Here is a 20289-nt window from a genome sequence, read left to right on the forward strand (position 1 = left end):
TTTGCCGATTATATATATATATATATATGATATTTTACAAGTTCTTTTTTAATAGATATTCTGTTTCAACCAATCGTATCTCAACAAATTTAAATCGATTTATACTCCTGTGAACAATATATTTGCACGTACTTTCCAATGGCCCAATCATCCCCGCCGTCCTTCATCATAGATAAAGCTTGGCAGAAATCTCTTCCAATGGCTTTGAGATGTTCCGTATCGAGATGTAATCCCGCCAATACGCCTTGATCGCATCCACAAAAGCTGCTTTCCATCGTGTAACTTCTGTTTGAACAAAACGTTAAGTAGCAGGGTGTATTGACATTTTTTTCAATCATAGCGACGCAGTATCAGTGATGTTGACCAAATGTAAAAGGGGAATGTTTTACCGAGTTAATTTGAATATTGAAATGGCGTATAATATTTAAGTTGCAAAAGAACAGATCTTTTTTGCGAGACACGCGTAACCTCGACCTTGCTACACGAAATCTTATTACGAGCCAGATCTCAATCTGCCCAGGATATACTTAGCTGTCGTTTACCTCGGAACACCCAACTGCCGCCACACAGCGACTCTGGCGGTGGATTCCTTGTTCCTCTCGACCTTGAAGGAGCAGAGCTGCAAAGCGAAAGCCGGCGAGGTCCTTTGCACGAGATGCGGTAACATCTGATACAGAAAAAAAGTCGCAAAGATTACGAGATCGCACTTACTTAGAGGCTTTCGAGACGAGAATCAAGGTCCCGTGGTCCGAGAGAGAGAGAGAGAGAAACACTTTCTCAGAGCACTTTCTCGGATAACACTTTGACTAATGACAGTATAATGACATTAACGTGCAACGCGCGAAACGAATAGGCGGCTGTCGGCGAGTAATTGCTCGTGCAAATCGAAAGTTCGCGTTGAAAGGACGGCCGCTGAAAGTGATAAACGTCCGTCGGGCCGGCCCGCTGGCAGGTAAACGTAGAGGATAAATGATGCCGCGATCTAAAGATCTAAAAATATTACCTAGCCTCGATTCCCTTCCGTCGATTCCCTTACCAAATATTGCACCGGCTGGTCCGGTTTCGCCCTGTCCGCGGCGCTCCAGGAACCCGACCTTGAACAACCGAACAGAAACACGTTCTTTCTTCGCGAATGGCCGTGGTAGTCGACGAAAACGTGGGGCGGTCTCTGCAACACCCTGGCGCAATACTCCATCAGGCCCTTCGTGTGATAGATCACCGGATGATACGTCCGATTGGGACTGCTCCAACGTCGGTTCAGGTCCTCGTTCGTCAGACCGTATCGATTGCTGCCGACACAACGAAAGCGCGTCGCGCGGATTCAAAAACAGACGACAACGAAAGAGGAATCGACTCTCGTATCTCGTCTCGTATATAAAAGAAACCGGACACCGGTTCTAGCCGGACACTTTGCAGAGCACGAACGTCGTGATCGTTAAAACGCTGAAATTGTTAAAAATCTCACTCGCTATATGCAATCGTAAACGTGTAACGTCGTCAACTATCTCGCGAGACTGGAAATTCCGAGCTAGCTCTTTCCGATCTGACATATATATTGCTTACTCGTTTTTACAACTTTGCTCCGTTTCAATATCCCGTGGATGGGAAGCGTATGGGTTCCGAACGACTCCGTAAATGAGGTAATTTTAACGTCTTGGAGCGTTTGCGTTGCGCGAGAATATCGCGAAATATTTATGCGTCTCTTTGAGAAAGAGAGAGAGAAAGAGAGAGAGAGAGAGAGAGAGAGAGAGAGAGAGAGAGAGAGAGAGAGAGAGAGAGAGAGAAGTAATCTGCGAGCATTATTTATTAACCAATTTTCCCTAGGACGCTCGCTCAGATTCGCGACATAAAATATATCCGGTAATTTCCTAACGCTTGCCAGAAGAATTCTCTTCAAATATGCCTACGTGCGCACCTATGTGCGTACACGTATACGCGCGTTGCAATGGGTTACGCAACGGCGCGGGCGCGGCGGCGGTGCGGCGCAGCCGACGATTCGTCTCGATCATCGATATATCCTTTCAGATTGACAAAAGCGGAGGGGACCCCGCGAGATCTATCATTTTCATTTAAGGATTCAACCGCGGTTAGATGGACGTTTCCGGCGGCCGGAAACCCAATCGAAGGAAGTGCGACGCCTTCGCGTCGCGCATAGCTAATAGCGGGGCACACACGGCAGAGGTGACGACCGATGAAGACCGCCGCGCCGTTTGAATTACGGCTGTCGTCTTGACGTCTCTCGGGGACATGCCTATCGTCCCGCGCTAATATCTCGATCTACGTCGAATATCAAACACGTAGCTTATTTCGAGGTAGCTGGCTCATTTCTGCCGAAGTGAAGTAACGTCGCGCGTGAATACCTCTGTGACGCGTTTCGCCCAAGTTCCGCGAAAGGACGTGGAGGAGTCGATTCAGAAATTTTCCGACAGATATACCTTTGGCCTCTGTTAACGGCAGCGCAAGGTTTGTTTATTTCTATATCCAACATGATTCAAACGCGACAGCATATGGCGAGAACGACGACTGCCGTCCATACGCGGACGGGGCGACGGGGTACGCTTGATGGTGTCCCGCCGAGAGAGAGAGGACTCACCGGCGCGTCACGTTCGCAGAAGCCGACGGCGAAAGAGGACAGTCATTCGAGATAATAGATCTCATCATGCGCGCATGCTACGCCAAAAAAGCGGTCGCGCCGCGCCGCGCGCGTATACCGAAACGAAATCGCGCGGAGAAGCACAACGCGCTTCGTCAGGTAATGCCATTAAGAACATTCAACATCTGACGGACGAGAGCATTCGCGAACGGGTCCCCGTTCCGTCTGAAGGCTCGAGATGATGAGATTTGAATGCGGAAAGCTCGCGCCTTTTCCAAATTTAAACTCAGGAAATCTGATATCGGAGACCTTTCAGACTTTTCACTAAAATTGAAACAAAAGACTATGAGGAACAGGTCATCGCCCGCAGCTATATAGAGATGCTTTATTTAAATTTCTATAACGTAGTCGCGCTTAGTAATCGCTCAGCAATTTCTGAACGTTTAAAAACCTTTTTCAAATTCATAGATCGAGATAATGCGAGTCCAATGTAGAAAGAACTCACGGCGGTGAGTCATATGTTTGAAAACGATGATTGAATGACTGTACAATGAGAGCGTCGCTGTTTTATTAACCGTTCGATATAATGGGCAGCATCAGTCTCTTCGTGTCGGCCGCCCAATGTCAATGACTTCGAGGAGGGAACCTTGACTGCGAACTTCTCTCACCTCTGTGGGGAAGAGAGATCCTGTACAAATTACACGTAACCGACGACTCGTCTCGAACCTGCTCCGTGTCAAACGTTCAAAGGATACCGCTCGTACGTCACGTGATACCGCGTTTATTTTAAAAACGATCTGCGGATACTTGAATCTTATTCTCATATGGCTGAAACCATCGAGTCTGAAAAACCAATTGAAAATTTGTTTGTCGATGCTTTATACGCTTTGATTGATCATATCGGCGCAAGTTGTTCATACGAACGTCGATCACGAGATTCTCTGAAGTATGATAATCGATAGCCATTAGACTTTGTTGTACTGACTTTGCCTTTCCGCCCATTTAAGTCCAGTCCGGCGTTACGACCTCTGCGTAAACGAGGCATAAATCTAGTCGTAGAAAAATAGCGCTGCAAGAACGGTCATGCAAAAGAAAAAAAAGAAGCCGTAGTATATTGGATCGCGAGAATTCTCGGAATAACCGACGGAACAAAATCGAAGAAGAGACGAGCGGAAACGAGGACTCGCGGTCCGTTCTTGCGATCGTAAAGCGAAATCCTCTCCTTGGGAACTTCTGCTTTCCTAGGGCCCTTCTTCTACGTATCGCGTATTTCTTCCGTGAACTTTACTACCATCGTGTCCGCTCGCATCTATCTCCGTCCCCTCTTCCACGACCTGATGGCAGCATTTTCTCCAGGGTTATCCCGGGGTTTGATCGTGCAACCGCCGGCGGACGTTTTTCCCTTCTCGACTACGTTTCCACGTCTCTAAATCTCACGCTCTCACGGCGCGCGGCGATTTTGTCGTTTCGTAACGCGTCGCCAGTATCGTTAGGCACGCAACAAAAGTGCATAACGGTGTAGCGCATTATGGATGTCACACAAACGCCTTTATATCACAAAAGTGTACTAAAGAAAGCGCGTTACGCGTTTGAATGTTTGTATATTAAATTATGCGGTACAAAAATAGCCAGCAAAACGTCTAAAAAAAACTGCGAGTTCGATGAAAGATATATATGCACCATGAGAAAATAACATTTCCATGGCAGCGAAAACGTTGAACGGTCTTTAACGATTCTCTTCAGCCGGTTATTCTTCGATACGTCTAGCCTAATTAACGCAATCGAGTATAGTTATTGCGAGCGTTGAAAAAGGACGGCAACCTGTTTACGATGCTAAAAATACCGCAAATACGTCGGTCGTAACGAGATTCGACATCGTCATTTCCAGCGTTCCACAGCATATTCGGAGGCACGCGAAGCATCTAATCGAGGGTCATGAACATTCTGGACGCGCAAACACGCGCCCCGGGTGCAATCGTGGCCATCGCGGCCGATGGGAGAAACCGAATGACGATTCTCTCGCAATCGTCGTGTAAGGACTAACTGCACGTTAGAATATTCGTGACCGGTCTCGATTTGCATTCCTCTCCCGACCCAAGGTCTCCGGCCGGGGGCCGCGACCCTTTTTCTACGGGCGGCAAAGGGCGAGCAAACCCATTCGCTTCTTCTATACCTTTCTATCTTTCTTTCATTCTCTTTCTCTCTTATATTCTCCGTCGACCGTTTCTTCGAAGACGCTCGTCTCCAGCTAAAGCGCGCACCGACGTGGTTTTTTCTCGCGAGGAACAAAACGCGCTGCTTCCTCGCGAGTTTTTGCGAACGCGAGCGATTCGAAGCGTCCAGAGTGTTTTCCAAAGCTTAACGTGTCGACGCAAACGACCGAGATTTTCATTTCAGCGGAACCTCCGATAAATTACTCTATAGAAACGGATCGGCCCGATAACATGGTCGTTTTAATAAAGATTCATGATTCAATCGTTCAGCCGATATGATTCGACCACTTATTCGCCAGTCTCTGTAGTTCGAGAGACACAATATTACGCGAGACTGAATAAGCGACTGCACTTGTCCGAGGCAACGCGAAATGCCTTCGGCGATTACGAGATCCTCTCTCTTTGCTACTGATTAATTTTCTTAGAGCAGCTAAATGTTACGACGGTGCAACGATGCAATTTCCGCGCGCGGTCGCCCTATACGTAGTCCAACCAATATTACGATACAAAACGCAAAGTAAGACGAAATAAAAATTTCAAGAACCGTAATGTGATACGCTGTAAACAAAATTACATTTCATTCCGCACAATTGTCCGAATACATTAGGTATAAATCTCGTATTAAGCTTGTCGAGTCTTACCAGGGCACTTTGTTGCGCGTACGTCGCGTCGCTTACTTACGTCCAATCTGCATATGTAAGGATAATGGCGCGCGTTGCCGCGCGTAAATTATTTTTACATACGTGGGTATATAAGAGCGCGTGAATACCTCGTGAATACGTACTCGTGTAGAGGAGCGTTTTTCTTGGGAAAAAAGATCCCGCCACTGCTATACCCGTACGTAACGAGCTGCCCGATCGTGTTAAAACCTCCGGGAGAGGGCGAGCCTCTTCACCTCGACCCCGTAATAGCAAGCGAGTTCACGGTTTCAGGTTCTAGGTCGTCCTCTCTTAAACCCCAGGCACGTAACCGCAACAAGGGCGTGAGTAAAGCGGCCGTGCCGTGGCAACGGCGGGATGATCAACTCCTAATGATTCGCGATCACCGCGCGACTCGTTATTGCGGGTCATTCGGGTGTTCCGTCGTTAATTGCGGCACGACCGCGACGTCCGTCTCACGTTGAAAGTAAAAAAAAAGAAAGAAGAGAAAAGAGATCGGCATATCGATAACGCGTTCAACGTTCAATCGCCCGCCCGTGACATTACGTATTCCACGCATGATTCCACCGCACCGCGTCGTCCGCGTCACATTCCGCGCGGTTGCTATGATTTCATTATATCCCACGAGAAACGAACTGTCTAAATATATCCAGCGAGACAGCGTCTACATAATAAGATACGTGCGGGTACGTAATCGATGAGCCGTGCTCCGGAGAAACGATCGGTAGTCGAAGGCGATGTTCTCAACTTGGAGCCCTCGTACCGCCCACCGCTCGTCTTCTACATCGTAATGATTGATTATCCGGGCAATGTAGTTATGCGAGGAAAAACGAGACGCTGTTTCACGGTTGCGATCTCCTGTCACGCGCGTTTGATTAAATCTTGGAATAGAAATCCAAAACTTCATTAATTTTATTAATTTTATTTTGTTGAAATATATAGGTATTATTTGCATCTTATAACATTTAATTTTTTATAATTCTTGGATTCTTTTATAAGAAAAAATTTATAAAATTTTGAAGTACTTAAATAAAAATAAATTGTTAACGAGAACCAGATTTGTTGCTACTTTGTGTGTGTGTGTGTCAAGTAGAAAGAAGTTAATATTAGAATAAAAATTTGATGCTTATAGCGAGAAATTACAAGTTCTCAAATGTTGTTATCATCATTCTCGGCAAATAGACAACACTGATATATAAATCTTCCCATAGTAATAAGGAACAATAATAAGAAATTCTAATAGTTTTACTCGATAAAGGGGCTATATCGTAGTGTAACAATATTTAAAAAACTGAAGCGCAGGTGAGAGTCACTGTTTTAAGACTCTCCAAAGAAAAGAGTAAATCCATAAGCTGTCCTGGTATACTAACTGAATTATGGCTCCCAAAGAGCGAACCATAAAAAAGTGTGCAAGGTCGTGCGGCCCTTTGGTACTATGAAGTCGCTCGACCACTTCTGCACACACTTATAATTGGAGATTCTTTCGGGATAGAACCAAAATCTATAAATAGTTACGCTTTTTGGTACCCAGTCCGGCTGTCGAGGCGATCCCTTCAGTCTCTTCGTCTTCCTCGACGATTGTTTCGCTATTCAAGAGAATCGAAAGGATACAGAAAGATATGTATCCATCTATTTGCGAAAAAATATTTATAAAATTATCGCAAATTTTTGCACATTAGCATATGATGAATCATGTAAAATACAATGAAATTATTGACCTTTCTTCGAATTTATATGAAAGGTATTGCTTCGAAAGCTGTCGTCGGTCTATTGCCTGTTTATCTGGAATTCATCCCTTATCGCGGGGATAATTTTCATATATTTGGAGCATCTCACGCTCCCTCAAAATCCAATCGCGAAATGCCGCATGAGGACCACTGTCCTAGAGGTATCAAAATGGAGGAACGAACGCCGTCGAAGCCTTCGGGGCAGTATGGCTCCTTCGATCGTCTCGGTCCGAGGCAGTTCGCGAGCTAAAACCGAGAGTTCAGTACACATAGAAAAAAGGAGAGAAAACGAGACGCGCACGGAGCAGAGACGAAGGGGGTACCGGTAAGAGCAACGAGGGGAAGAGGAATTGTCGGACGGGAAAAAGACGAGAAGAGATGCGAGCGAGGAAAGGAAAGAAGAGAGCCTTACATAGCGATTGCTGGCAGGGCCTGAAATAGACCTCGGCAAGAATCCCCCTGTGGCATCCTCCCTCTCGACTCTCCTGCTCCAGCCGCCTTCCTCTCTTCTTCCTCTTGGTCGCCGCTGACCGCCGTTGGCCGTCGCTGGCCGCCGTGCCGCGCCGCGGCGTACCCCCGTCTTCGCTTTTGTTTTAGCAAAAAAAGACCAAGTCCCTTGGCGCGGCTGTGAGAAGTTGTTCCTAGCGTCTCCCTCGCATGGAGCGGATCAAGCGAAGGGGGGAGGAAGAAGGAGGAGAATAAGACGAAGAAGAAGAAGAAGAAGAAGAAGAAGAAGAAGAAGAAGACGACGACGACGACGACGACGACGACGAAGAAAACGAAGTGAGAGAGAAAAGTAATGGTAAGGGAGAACGAAAGGACGAGGAGACAACGACGACGACGGTGATGCGACGGTGGTGGTGCCGCTGGAGAATCGCTTGTTTATCCAGCACACCGCCGAGCTTCTGCTTTCGTCTCACCCACCACCGCACAGAGAAAAGAACCCCGTAAGCGTCGCCGGACCTAAGTGCACTCGAGCGGACGCGATGCATTCCCACGGGAATAGGTACTACGATGGGAACCCAACCTGTTAAACTGACCTACACCAAGATACCGGCGGAACGTGACTTGCGCCGCGAGTGTACAAACCCGGGCATTCACGGTGCGCTTGATTTGCACAGAAATCTGAACAAGTTCCCTGCAGCCGAATATATCCTATTTCTCTTAGGCGAGACCGCGAGGGCTAAAACTGATTTATTTTATCACGATGCTTCATCTTGGTATTAAAGAAAGATGCATCGCGGTATATAATATACGAATGCGAAATCGATGAATCTTCCTCGGTCGACAAAGGACGTCTCTCGTAAAAACATTCTCTTCCCGTTGATAAGATCCGCATCGCGTCCTACATCAAACACATTTAATGAAGTAGCCACGATGCAGCAACCGCGAAACGCTTCTCGGGCCGCGCGCCACTCCGGCCGATTCATCTGCATTCCTGAATCGTGGTCCACGAAGGAAACCGTCACGGCGCCCTATCCTGTCATTAAGCTCGCGGCACGGCATCCTCCCGTGCAAGAGCTGCAACAAGCGGACGTTGCGCGGAGCCGGAGAGAGAAAGAGAGAGAGAGACGATTTCCGTTGTGCGGTAGGTCTTGGATGTCGCGCGAGGTCCTTTTTGCTCACGATCGCCCGCACAGCATGATGCCGCGTAACAGAAATAATACGTCGCGTATCTGATCATTGATCCGGCGATTCCGCCACCAGGCAGAATCTCCACGAGAGAGATAATGCCGTATACGGACGGCAGCAAGAGGGGTAAGATACGAGGGGGATAGATGAGAGACGTTTTCTGGGACGTAGAGACGCGTCGGTTCCTCATCTCGTACCGGTTCCGATATTGCGATCGAACGACTTGGTGAGCCAATATTCGCTCGCGATATATATCTCAAGAGCAAGTGGATCAATCTCCCGAACCAGACGGGAACACATGGTCAGAAATGAAGCCTACCTTGAGACGCGAGCCTTTTTGCGACCCGCGTTATCGATGTAAACCTGCGCCGATACATATTCGATACCGGCAATATATAGTTTCATTAGTTTAACATACGAAATGTTTACTCCATCAATAATGTACTCTTGAGAAATATTTTCAATAACAAATCTTAATATCATGAGAGGCTTCTTCATAGAGAAATTATCGTCGATGGGACACGCTATAAAGATTTGGCGACAATGAGAAAATGGAATTTCAACTAGTGAGAAAAATACGTGACGCGGTGGTCCCGATAAAACGTCGGCGTTTCGCGCGCATTATTAGATTGCGGAATAGCTCAAGACGACAGCTCGCAAAAATACGCTTCTCCCCTAATCGATCGACGAAACGCAAATGAAACATATGACACACGAGAAATGCGATAACTCGTTAATACGCCTCGTCCGCGGGGAACGGGGTGACGCGTCCCACGATACGATCTCGTATCGTCAATCACGCGAAAGCTTAATTGAGACGCGCCCGGTAGTCCTCGCACGCGCCGCACCGCGATATCTGCGATGCGAGCATACGTGCGAGCGTGCCTGCGTGCGTGCGGTCGCTCGACGCTCGCGAGTCGGTGAGCCAGAATTCCATCGAGTCTTGACGATGACGATGCGCTTCGAGAGAAGTCGAGCGCAGGAAGGAGCGCCGCGCCCGCGCTGTCCGCGCCGCAAGAACAAGACGGCGCCAAAGGACGCGAAGAAAGCGACCAATTGAAACTCTCGATGCTCGCACATCCATCACCGTTTTCTTCACGGCGATTAAGCGTGCGCGATCTCTCGCTTTGATTCCGTCGAGCGATCCGTTCACGCGTATTATTAGATAGACCGATATTTCGGATGAGCGCTTGGATGAGACTTCATCACATAGGTATTGATAATCGAGTCCGTTTATTTCGTTCGCACAAAACGCCAGCTATCCCAGATATCCAGGTATCAATGTTCACGAGCCGACCTTCCACAGATCGAAGGTATAATTTACACAGATTTCTCCTTCTCGAAGGCAGGCGATTTGTTGCAATTAGCGTTGGATTTGAACGGCACGATCGTGCGTGTCGTTTCGCTGACGAATGAAGTGAGGCGGATTTTTAGGGATAGATGATATCGGAGCGTACGGGAGGATGCCTCCGAGGAGGCGTTCAGAAATGAAGTCTGCCTTGAAACCGGCGTCTTTTTGCTGCGTTCGCCGTCGATACAAATCCTACGGAGAACCGTGAAGACTGCGCGGCAAAGTAAAATTCCGTACCGCGAGCGAAAGAAGCGATGGATGGTAAAAAGTAAACGCCCGCGCGCGCGCGAGTGCATAGATGTTATTAATGGGATTAACGTAAACGCTACGTTGATCGATACGGGGATAACAACGTTCTTATGCTATTACTCGTCCCCTCCATTATTTCACGTCCGCGCGATATACCGCTTACAAATGGATTGTACCTCTTCGCCGAGCAAACATTATTCATGCGACGCTTTGCTGGTTAATATAATTAACCCGACGTAATCACACGTTGCGCGTTAATTTACAATCGCGCCAACGAGGGAGTATGCACACGCTTGACAAGTGTGGCTGGCTCCTTCGACAACTGGAGCGGCCGCAGTTTTTGTTGCAAAAATAATTATTTACTCTAACGACCGATGATCGATCGAGGTTGATTAACTTATTATCCGACATGAAGGTGCGTACGTCGTTCAATACATTCGTGTAGAGTAAGTATGACATTATTTGTGGGACGTATTACTGAAGCTATCTGAATCTCTAATCGTTAAAATAAACGACGTGTCAATAAGTGTCCGAGAATACTTTTCACCTGTCGAGAAAGATTTCTGCTGTTAAACGTCCACGGTTACTCCTCTCGAACACTTTACAGTGTTCGAGAAGAAAGGCATCCCCTCGGACTCTAATATATATAATCCTCGATTTTGCACATCATCTTCGCAGTCAAGGGTGGAGAGAGGAGAGGGCAATCCGTGTCAAATCAAGCGTGGCGTCATCGGTCGCGGGGCATGCTTCCACGTTGTTCAGCGTGAACACCCATTGTGCCTGATGCTTCTTCCGATCTTGTCACCCGCGGTTTTTTTTACGACGCGGCTCGATTACTTTTCGATTCGTCTTCATGTCATCGTCATCATCGTCGTCTTCGTCGCCGTCGCCGCCGCCGCGTTCCCTTCGCGCGTTGGGCTCCTGCTCTAGCTTAGCCAGTGAATCATCTTCAACGACCCCCTCCTCTGGGATCCAGGCAGAAGACTCTTAAGGGGGCTCCCGGAGCAGCGCGAGGCCAGTCCGAGAACGCGACCCTAACACTAACATCCGGTGTAGTCCGAGAGAAAGAGAGAGAAAGAGAGAGAGAGAGAGAGAGAGAGAGAGAGAGAGAGAGAGAGAAGAGACGAGAGTCGGAAACGGAAACGACTGACTGCTTGATCGCCGCACTGCCAATACAGTAATCGGCACGCTAACATGAAGATCATCCTGTTGCTCTTCGTCGTCGCGGCCTTCGCCTCAGGTTAGTACCCTTTTACATTACGACACAATGCCGGCTCGTTTGTGCTCGCTTTAACACTAGCGGTGACGTCTTCATTATTATGAAATGATTGTTCTCTTGACTTCATCACGAGCATATTGGATACACTCTTCCGCTCAACCATCGACATCTCTTGCATTTCTGACTGTCCACTTAACGCGTAGTGTTATTGAAAACAATATAATTAGCATTTTAACAGTGAAGAAAATTACGAAAAACATGAAATCGTAAAATCAAACGTTTTGAATATTTGGTTCAATTATTTAAATATTTTATTTAATTTGTTATAAGTTATGTATTATAAATCTTTTGTGAAAAAGTTTTACAATATATTAAAAAAATGTTTTTTTTTTATATGTATATTCTTATATATTCAATATATCTTTCTCTGAACCCCCATTTGCAAATATTCATTTATTATATTCAAAACTTTTAATTTCCGAATTTTCTTTATTTTAATCAATTGTTTTTAATATTGCCCCCTTTCATATTTTCATATTTTAAAACTTTTCTATATATTGCTTGATATATATTTCTATAGTTCTTAGTAGTAGTAAAACACGCACTTTTCTGTCATTAAAAAAACCCCTGCACCAACTGTCAGCGTATTCAAAGTTGAAACCGGAAACAACCGTTGGTAGAACACGCAAACGACATAATGCACCGGGTATATCGCGTCTCTTCAAAGAGTTTCTATCCGTTTAAAATTCTGTCCATTATAATATATATTTAGAGTCTATAAAAATCATTCAAATTTTATAGAAAAAATACTTTCAAACGGTAATAAGTAAAATTAAAATCTCATATTTTTTAAACAAATATTTACACAAGAGCGATAAATTTTATGATATTTACGATTTTGAATCGAAATCTCCGCAAGTAAAAGTGATATTACATCCTACGAAGCGACAATCCTGCGCACGAAGAGACTCATTACTCGTATATTCAAAGGCTCCTTACTTGCCTTCATTAAAAAACGAGGAAAGAGAAAGAGATTACACACGCGGATGAACGTTTACCGAGACCGTTTATAGAGATTCGAGCCCCCGTTCGTGTACTTGTTCCTTAGACCGGGAATCTTGTCGAGTATCATTAGCCGAACGGCGGGAACGCATTATACGTGAACGAAGCTGTAGGCTGTAGTTAAAGCGGCTGGTCGCCTCTTCTTTCACGCGCGCTACACCGGCGGCAGACGTCTCAAGGCCTTTGGGTCATTTACCACCACCTGCACGTTCAACTTGACGATCCGGAACGTTTTTGCTCCGGATGCGCCTCTACGAAGTATCCAGAGCCGTGACTAGACTTTTGCCAACCGGCCGAACGGATATCTCGCACCGTCTCTTGCTTCGCTGCTCTATTCTATAACAATGTAGTCCGCGTACATGCGAAATTGCTCCCTCTTGGGAAACTCATTGTCAGATTGATTCGCTTCGATCCCGCCGAGATTCTTCAAGATATCGTAACAAAGAAGTTCCAAACGTCTGTTATCTTTTTGAAAAATTAAACAAGCAACAATATCGCATTGTATCTGTCTTCTCACATCGTGTTTTCACCTGTGTTTGGCCTCTCGATCTTTTATCTCGGTCTCATCAATCATTGAGTCTTTTAAATTTCGTGACTATGACTATATGTACGGAGGACGAACTTGTTCTCTTCTTACACCAAAGCCTCCTTTTGTTTCGTAACTCTCTTACGTAAGAGTACCAAAAATATCTCAACTCATTCATCTCAAACATATAATTATCAAACGTTTTTGTCGTGATTCTCTCTCTCTCTCTCTCTCTCTCTCTCTCTCTCTCTCTCTCTCTCTCTCTCTCTCTCTCTCTCTCTATTTATTAAAATATCTCCTAATAAGATTAAAATTTAAAAAGTTGATTTTTCTTATCATTGTCAGCCTTTGCAGCCGTAAACATGTAGTACAAAGCAAAGAACAATCGCGACTAGAAACAATGAGAGGGACTCGCATTAGTTGCGACACTCGTTCACCTACCGGCTATTCGGGGGTCTCGACGCGTCATAATTCATAAGTACAGTTAACCAAATAGCCGTCGCGGTTCAATGAACCCGCAACTTGATGTATCGTGTGAACACTGCCCTTGTCGTAAAGCTTCCAGTCATTGTGAAGCCGGCTAAAAACGCACCGCGTCAGAGTACGCATTTAGAGAGTGAAATTAAAATCGTATTATATGAAGCGGACAACGATGGAATAGTTCCATCAATTTCGTTCCTCTTGCTACGTCCTATCACTATTGTATCACATATAATGCGATGAAAATGACGCTTATTCTTAACGTATATAAATTTAAATGATCTTTTTCTCAGTTTCGAAATGTCTATCATGTGGCTAACAATAATTTATGGAGATTATTATCACATACAAATTATCTGAACAGTTTCTGAGTTAAAAACTTGATTTCGATTGTTATTGTTCCCATACTAATGATCTCATTTTACACGCTGCATTGAAAGATATGCGGACGTTTTTATTAATAGTAACGGTTGTCTATCGCGAGCTTCGAGCAGTACGATACTAAAACGGAATGCTGCATCAATATTCACCGAACGCATTCTCTCGCGTCTCTACTGCCATTTGTAGCCTTGTCGGAACTGAACGGCAGACATGCTTAAATAAACCATAAGTAGCTCTAAAAAATACATTTTTTAATAAAATGCGTGGTGGATTAAATTGAAAATCGTTTTCTTTTAAATTATAATTATAGAAAATAGAAAAATATTTGGAACATAAAAATATAGAAAAATAATCTCAATATTATGACGACAAGAGACTGAATTAATATATTTTACTATAGAATTAATAATTTTGTTAAATAAATATGATTGTTACTGCTGTTATTGTGCGCGTTAATTTGATAGTCAAATTATATCGCACATACGTACACTCGAATTATCGCGAGAATGGCATCAACTATAATGTGCCCTAATTTCGCACACGTGCTACAATTGAGTGCGTTTATAGCGCACTTTTAACATGGTTTAAAATGAGACGTGATGCAAACGTAGCTTTTGGCGGTATTAAAGAAAAATGTAAAATGTAAAATGTTTCGTTCACAGCCCAGAGGATTACAACGATCCAGCTGGATGGCATACAATACTTCGTATCACGAATGAACCCCTACAGTCCAGAACTGAATTACTTCCTGGCGTATCAATATTGCCGTTCGCTGGGCCTCCAGTTAGCGTCTTTCGAGACGAAAGAGAAGGCCGACACGATGACGCAATATTTGAAGAACGCCGGTTACACGAAATACGACTTTTGGACCTCCGGCAACAAGCTAGGCACCGACATGTTTTTGTGGATGAGCACGGGACTGCCGTTTAACGTCACCTTTGACTACATGCTGAAGCGACCTGGCAACAGACCTGCCGACGTACCACCCGGCACCGAACCCCAAAGGGTGGCGCGTGAAAGGTAATATCTTTAACTATAGATCGTGTATTATTATTTCTACTAATTAGTAAAAAAAACCGTCAATTAAATCAGAAGATATTAATTAAACATATCCAATAACAATAAGATCAATTAAATATTTACATCTCCACTGAACGCTAAAAATGATAGGCAACGTCTTTCAGTTTCAAAGAGCCAGTATCATTTTTCATGATCGAAGAATCGCATATTAGTCGATCGTAGTTGTTACGAGTAACGTGGTTATCAGCCACTCTCTTCCGCAGTTCTATAACACCCGGAAACTCGTGCGTGGAATAGCTAACAACAGAACAGGTATTCTCGTTTAAATTCCAAAACGCGAGTTTCTCGATTTCAGCGGCGACAGCGGCAGCGCGGACGGATGCGTCGCGATGGTAGCACCTACGTTAGCCTGGGAGGCGCAGGATTGCACTCTCGTGAAGGACTTTATCTGCGAGCAAACAAGATGCTATTACTACAACTACGGCAGCATTCCAGTCTCCGCGACTCAGGGGTAAGAGGTGAGATAATATTTGTCACAAAAATACACGAGTCGAAAGGAAGGAGAGAGAAAGAGAGAGAGAGAGAGAGAAAAAGGGAGTCTAGAGATACCGATGTACCTTAAACGAATCTCGCTTATGCACGGAGTGCAAAAAGTAAATGACCCTCCAGCGATAAGCTATGCAAATGTATATCGCGATAATTGAACGTATTTATCCCTCTTGCTACCGAAGTATATGCGGTATGCGGTATGCGGGATGGTTCAGCTTAGCGCGACAGATGAAAATTTATTATTATATTCGCGACTCGTAAGTACGTCCCGTGTCGACGACGCGTCACTGTAATTTCAATCTCGTAGAACATTCAGCGATTACTTGATGTTTACGAAGGCGCGAAACGAGGTGATACTTGTAAACCGGACGTCACCGGAACAAACTTTTTCCTCCGTGCAATCTAGCGAGAGATAGAAATAGCTTGAAACGAGGAATGCTTTTTCTTCCGCAATTCGCGGTAAAATGGGGAACGGTTATTGCGATGATCAATACGCTAGATCTCGACTCGCCATGTATTAAACCAGTTCTTCGAGATCTTCCTCGCATAGCTATAGCTAATATAGCTTCGGGATCGAAGTGTCGACGAATGAGAATAGCTCAGCCACGATACGGAATTCCAGCAAATGCCTTTATAGCTTAATCTTAATAACGCAATTATTCTCTCGCTTCTTGACGCACGATACTCACAAACGATACACTTCTTACACGTACACATGCACAAGTATGGCTTCACTCAGTGCAAATAACTGCTGCTATAAAAATATTTACGTGACAGTGAAGCTACGCTTTCCTCTGCTATTAATACGATGCTTAAATTAAGCCATTATAATAATCGTAAGACGCTCATTTAACAATAAATATTTTCAATGAATTCGCGAGAAATTAATTATTTTAATTCTCATAAAAAAGCGACGGGAACGATTGAGATCTCCTGAACAAGCCCTTTTATCTTTTTAGAAATCACAGGCCGTACATCACAACCACCTCGGTGCCAGCCAGCGACGACCAAGCGAGTGATTACGTAACTGACAGCACCGATATCGATGATCACCATCTGGGTACCGATGCCCAGAACGAACAAGAGGCAACACCATTGGAAGCGGACGTGTCCGCGAACGAAAAACTATCAGAGGACCCGGTCGTCAGCAGGCTAATCACTACGGCCGCTCCCGCATCTGGCAATCAGCATCAACAGCAGCAGCAGTCCCGTCAACACACGGGAACGACAGCGTCGGCGACGTCGCTGTTCAACGACGATAACGAGCGCGAGCGCGAGCGCACGGCCATCGGCGACCTGGACGATATCAGACCAGATCACATTCCGGACATCGCGAGCCTGTTCACCGGGCATGTCGCCGTAGCATCTCAACCGCGGAAAGACAGCGTTTTCGACGGTCTCGAGACTCGCCAAGTCCTGCGACCGTCGGTCTCCCGTCCCGTCGTCTCCTCCGCCTCCTCCTCCTTCTCGTCGGAGATGAAGATGGAGCATCGCGAGTCCTCCGACTACGGTGACTTGGCCGCGGAGACTGAATTACCGAACAACGGTCTCGAGGACGCCCACACGATTGGGCCGTACGACAGCGTGCAAGATTACGTAAACGATCAGCCGGCAGACTCGGTGGCGTCGTCGGCGGATTCGGCGATGATGAAGGACCAGGATGACGACAGTAGCACGATCTTGCCAGAGGCGGAACCGGCCTATAGGTACAACATCAAAGTGCGCACCAACGGCAAAGTATTAGATCCTCCGTCCAAGTAACGCTTTACTTCCTCCTAGATAACGTCGCGTTATTTTGTTTTATAAGTGACAGAAACACACAGATCGACATTCTTGAGGAACTAAGTATATAGGTATATATATATATATATATATATATATATATATATATATATATATATTATATTTGTATATGTATATCAGAGTGCGTTTTGCACACGTGACACGAGCGAGCTGTCGCTGTTTCGCGGATCAGACCGATCGCTACTGTTGTCACCGCTCGCTGTTTAGCTCTAACTTAAGGCGTACCCGATATAATGCTCGATAGTTTTGAATCAGAAAGACACTGTTATCAGCTTTCTCGGTCGGCGGCAGGCAGAAATGATTATTACGAACCGTCCGTTAGTATCGGAGCTTGGAACGAACACGAATGAGTAATGCCGCGACTCGGAAATGATATTAAAAATCCGTGATATCAGTTAAAGACGAATTATTCTCCTGCCGACGTTACTCGACAAGCTGTACATTTTCACAAGGGCATTTACTCGATTACTCAGCTCTCATTTTCTATCATCGATGACGCCGGCGGATTATCATTTTCATCGCATCATTTATTCATGATTTCTATTCTGTTTATTCTCATTAAATTCTCATGTTCGGCATTAACAATAGAATTTAGAACAATAGAAGAAATAAAAAATAAAAGAAAAATATTAGACTCAATAATTCACTATTGAATTAAACTGCCAGCTTCCGCCAGCGTTCTATATCTTTATATGGTGGGGTAATCATCATCATCATCATAGTTAACATGTGTTTATACGTCTGCAAGACGAAACATTCGACACACTACCATACGATTCCCGAAATATTTTGGGATGCGTAATGGATGTTAAAGAAAACGCTGAGAATCAGTCGTAAATGTTTCGGTCATCCAGACGTATATGACGATCGGTGTACGTAGTTTCATCAACGAGGAACGTTGCTCTCTAGCTGCTATGGTAAGTCACTTCCATATTAATTCTGTGTAGAACGGCGCGAATGTGCGACTTGTGTAACTGAATTTTAATAAAGATACGACTACAGTCTTATAATATTACGCGTCTGCCGTTCGCTGTTCCCACTTATATCATTCTATTCTTAAACGTAAAGTTAGAAAGTTTTATGTTAGGGCTATAGGCACGTGTTAAAAGTCTCTATCGTGATTTTCGTCCAATAAAAAAGCGGTTTGATAAAAATATACATAATTGTTAACTTACCAGCCGTTTACAACTCCTTCTATATTTAGCATAGGAATTATTTTGAACACATAATCGTCACGTAAACTGCTGGCGTATTGGTTGTCACTTAGGAGAGCCTCCATGGTTCCGTGCATCACCCAAGAGGCGTTGCTTTCACCGGGGTGTACTCTGGACGTTAAAAAGATCATCTTTCGTGTCTGAAAGGGAATGATACTTAGCTCTAAATGTCTGCTTAAATGACTTATCGTCATGCGAAGATTTATATATCTAAGAGATTTCTCACGTGTATAGGATTGGTTTTGGACTCCGGTGACGTAATGGTGAGCACAGGATTCTCATTGCCGTTTAAAGTCTCGCAGAGCGTCTCCGCGCGAAAGTACACGGTCGCCGTGGAAACTCTCTTCGTCCACGTCCAAATGTTGGTCATCAACCGACTATACGTGTACGGGAAATGATACGCCAGATAACAAACATCGTAAGCGTGCGGAAACGTGACCGTGAAGGACGTCGTGAAATACGTTTTTCCCCTGGTGGACCGTTGATAACAATTTCGATAGTAGCAAATGTCGACGCCGGTCCTCACCCAACCTGGCCTACCACATTGCGCCTCCGTGACGCTGAATAGTATCGGTTTCATGCCAAAGTTAAACTGCGAGTTTGTCTTTTCACAGTTGATTATATTGAACGTGTACGGCGCATTCGCCTCCATGCTGGAGACCTCGAAATAGAACCATTGATGTCTGGAACCGCTGTTGACATCCGGCGTCAGGATAAGATCGTATTCTTGTGGACCTATCTAAGGAGAAAGCAGACGTGAAATATTAATGTAACGAAATTTAACAAAAAATGAATTTATATATACATATAGCGGAATTATAGATAGTAGAAGCCGCGCTAAGTCACTATGAAGTCTTACGTAATACGAACATAATCGATTACATAAAGCGCGAGTAGCAAACCGACTGTACCTGAATAGCTTTCCTCAGATTGCCGCTTTCAAATCTGGACTCGAATTGTAACCGTTTCGTATCCGAATCGCGTTTGCCGATCCTGTTCTCATCCCAGTTCCCAAACAACCGCTCCTCGCCCGACATTGTCCGGGAAGCGGAATTTGCGAGGGCATCAAGGTCATAAACAACTTCCTGGATAGTGGCGGCAGCATGGAGACCGCGTTCCACGCAGGCTAGCAATTTCGCGCGGCAAACCTTCCTGTCCTTAATATTGAGCGGCTCAGCTTTCCCCAGACCGTCACCGCCGATCATGTCCGGATAAGCGACCTTGACGAAACCGATAACGCTCCTCACTTTGCTCGCCACGGCGCAATACGCGTGCGGATCCGTAACGTTCGCCGACACGTCTTCTAGGACCTTCAAACTGTGCGCGCCGTTCACCAATTGACTTTTCGTTGTACCGTTAGATCTCGAAAAGTCCTTGACTAAGGTTTTCGTCTTTCCCGCCTTCCCGACCGACGAGTTTATCCGATCGTCCTCCACCAAACAAAGATCAGTTAGCTTGACGTTGTTCGACGATCCGACGATATGTAGCTGCGACCGCAGAGTTCCCAGCTCCTTGAAGAACGTATGGTATCTGATGAGAAAAGAGAGATTGTCGCGTTGGTATAATTATAGTTGATGTCAATAACGTGTGTCTGCAAAAATAATGTTCCAC

At 45.2% G+C, this 20289-nt stretch overlaps 2 protein-coding genes across 7 annotated transcripts in view; one reads left to right on the plus strand and one right to left on the minus strand.

The window, feature by feature from the left end:
- Window positions 1-20289, minus strand: part of LOC143896726 (cytosolic carboxypeptidase 1) — a 34306-nt gene that overhangs the window by 1093 nt on the left and 12924 nt on the right. For 4 of the 5 annotated variants that reach the window (XM_077404741.1, XM_077404731.1, XM_077404725.1 and 1 more), the window contains 6 exons: window positions 19590-20208; window positions 18905-19417; window positions 18640-18818; window positions 1037-1289; window positions 543-667; window positions 133-285 (listed from right to left, as the gene is read on the minus strand). In XM_077404741.1, coding sequence (XP_077260867.1) covers window positions 133-285; window positions 543-667; window positions 1037-1289; window positions 18640-18818; window positions 18905-19417; window positions 19590-20208 — 1842 coding nt within the window. Of the gene's footprint in view, window positions 1-132; window positions 286-542; window positions 668-1036; window positions 1290-18639; window positions 18819-18904; window positions 19418-19589; window positions 20209-20289 lie in introns of those variants that run through there. The other variant, XM_077404744.1, reaches the window with a different exon arrangement.
- Nw (narrow) lies at window positions 11456-18476 on the plus strand. Of its 2 annotated transcripts, none has more exons than XM_077404760.1 (5): window positions 11456-11490; window positions 11527-11664; window positions 14755-15112; window positions 15468-15623; window positions 16621-18476. In XM_077404760.1, exons 2-5 carry the CDS (start codon window positions 11619-11621, stop codon window positions 17420-17422), a joined length of 1362 nt encoding a protein of 453 aa, XP_077260886.1. In that variant the 5' UTR covers window positions 11456-11490; window positions 11527-11618; the 3' UTR covers window positions 17423-18476. The 2 variants fall into 2 exon arrangements, with proteins under 2 accessions (XP_077260886.1, XP_077260889.1); XM_077404763.1 differs by having other exon boundaries at window positions 11464-11490; window positions 15468-15630; window positions 16621-16760.

This window comes from Temnothorax americanus, unplaced genomic scaffold (genome assembly GCF_048541705.1).
Source record: "Temnothorax americanus isolate GAGA-0224 unplaced genomic scaffold, ASM4854170v1 Scaffold1, whole genome shotgun sequence".
Lineage (NCBI taxonomy): Eukaryota > Metazoa > Arthropoda > Insecta > Hymenoptera > Formicidae > Temnothorax > Temnothorax americanus.

What these genes read in the sequence shown, in the direction of transcription:
- Nw (XM_077404760.1), top strand. Translation starts at nt 11,619, where the DNA reads ATGAAGATCATCCTGTTGCTCTTCGTCGTCGCGGCCTTCGCCTCAG. An exon ending in CGTCGCGGCCTTCGCCTCAG is followed by an intron (nt 11,665 to 14,754) that starts GTTAGTACCCTT and finishes TTTCGTTCACAG; the next exon opens with CCCAGAGGATTACAACGATC. An exon ending in CCAGTCTCCGCGACTCAGGG is followed by an intron (nt 15,624 to 16,620) that starts GTAAGAGGTGAG and finishes TTATCTTTTTAG; the next exon opens with AAATCACAGGCCGTACATCA.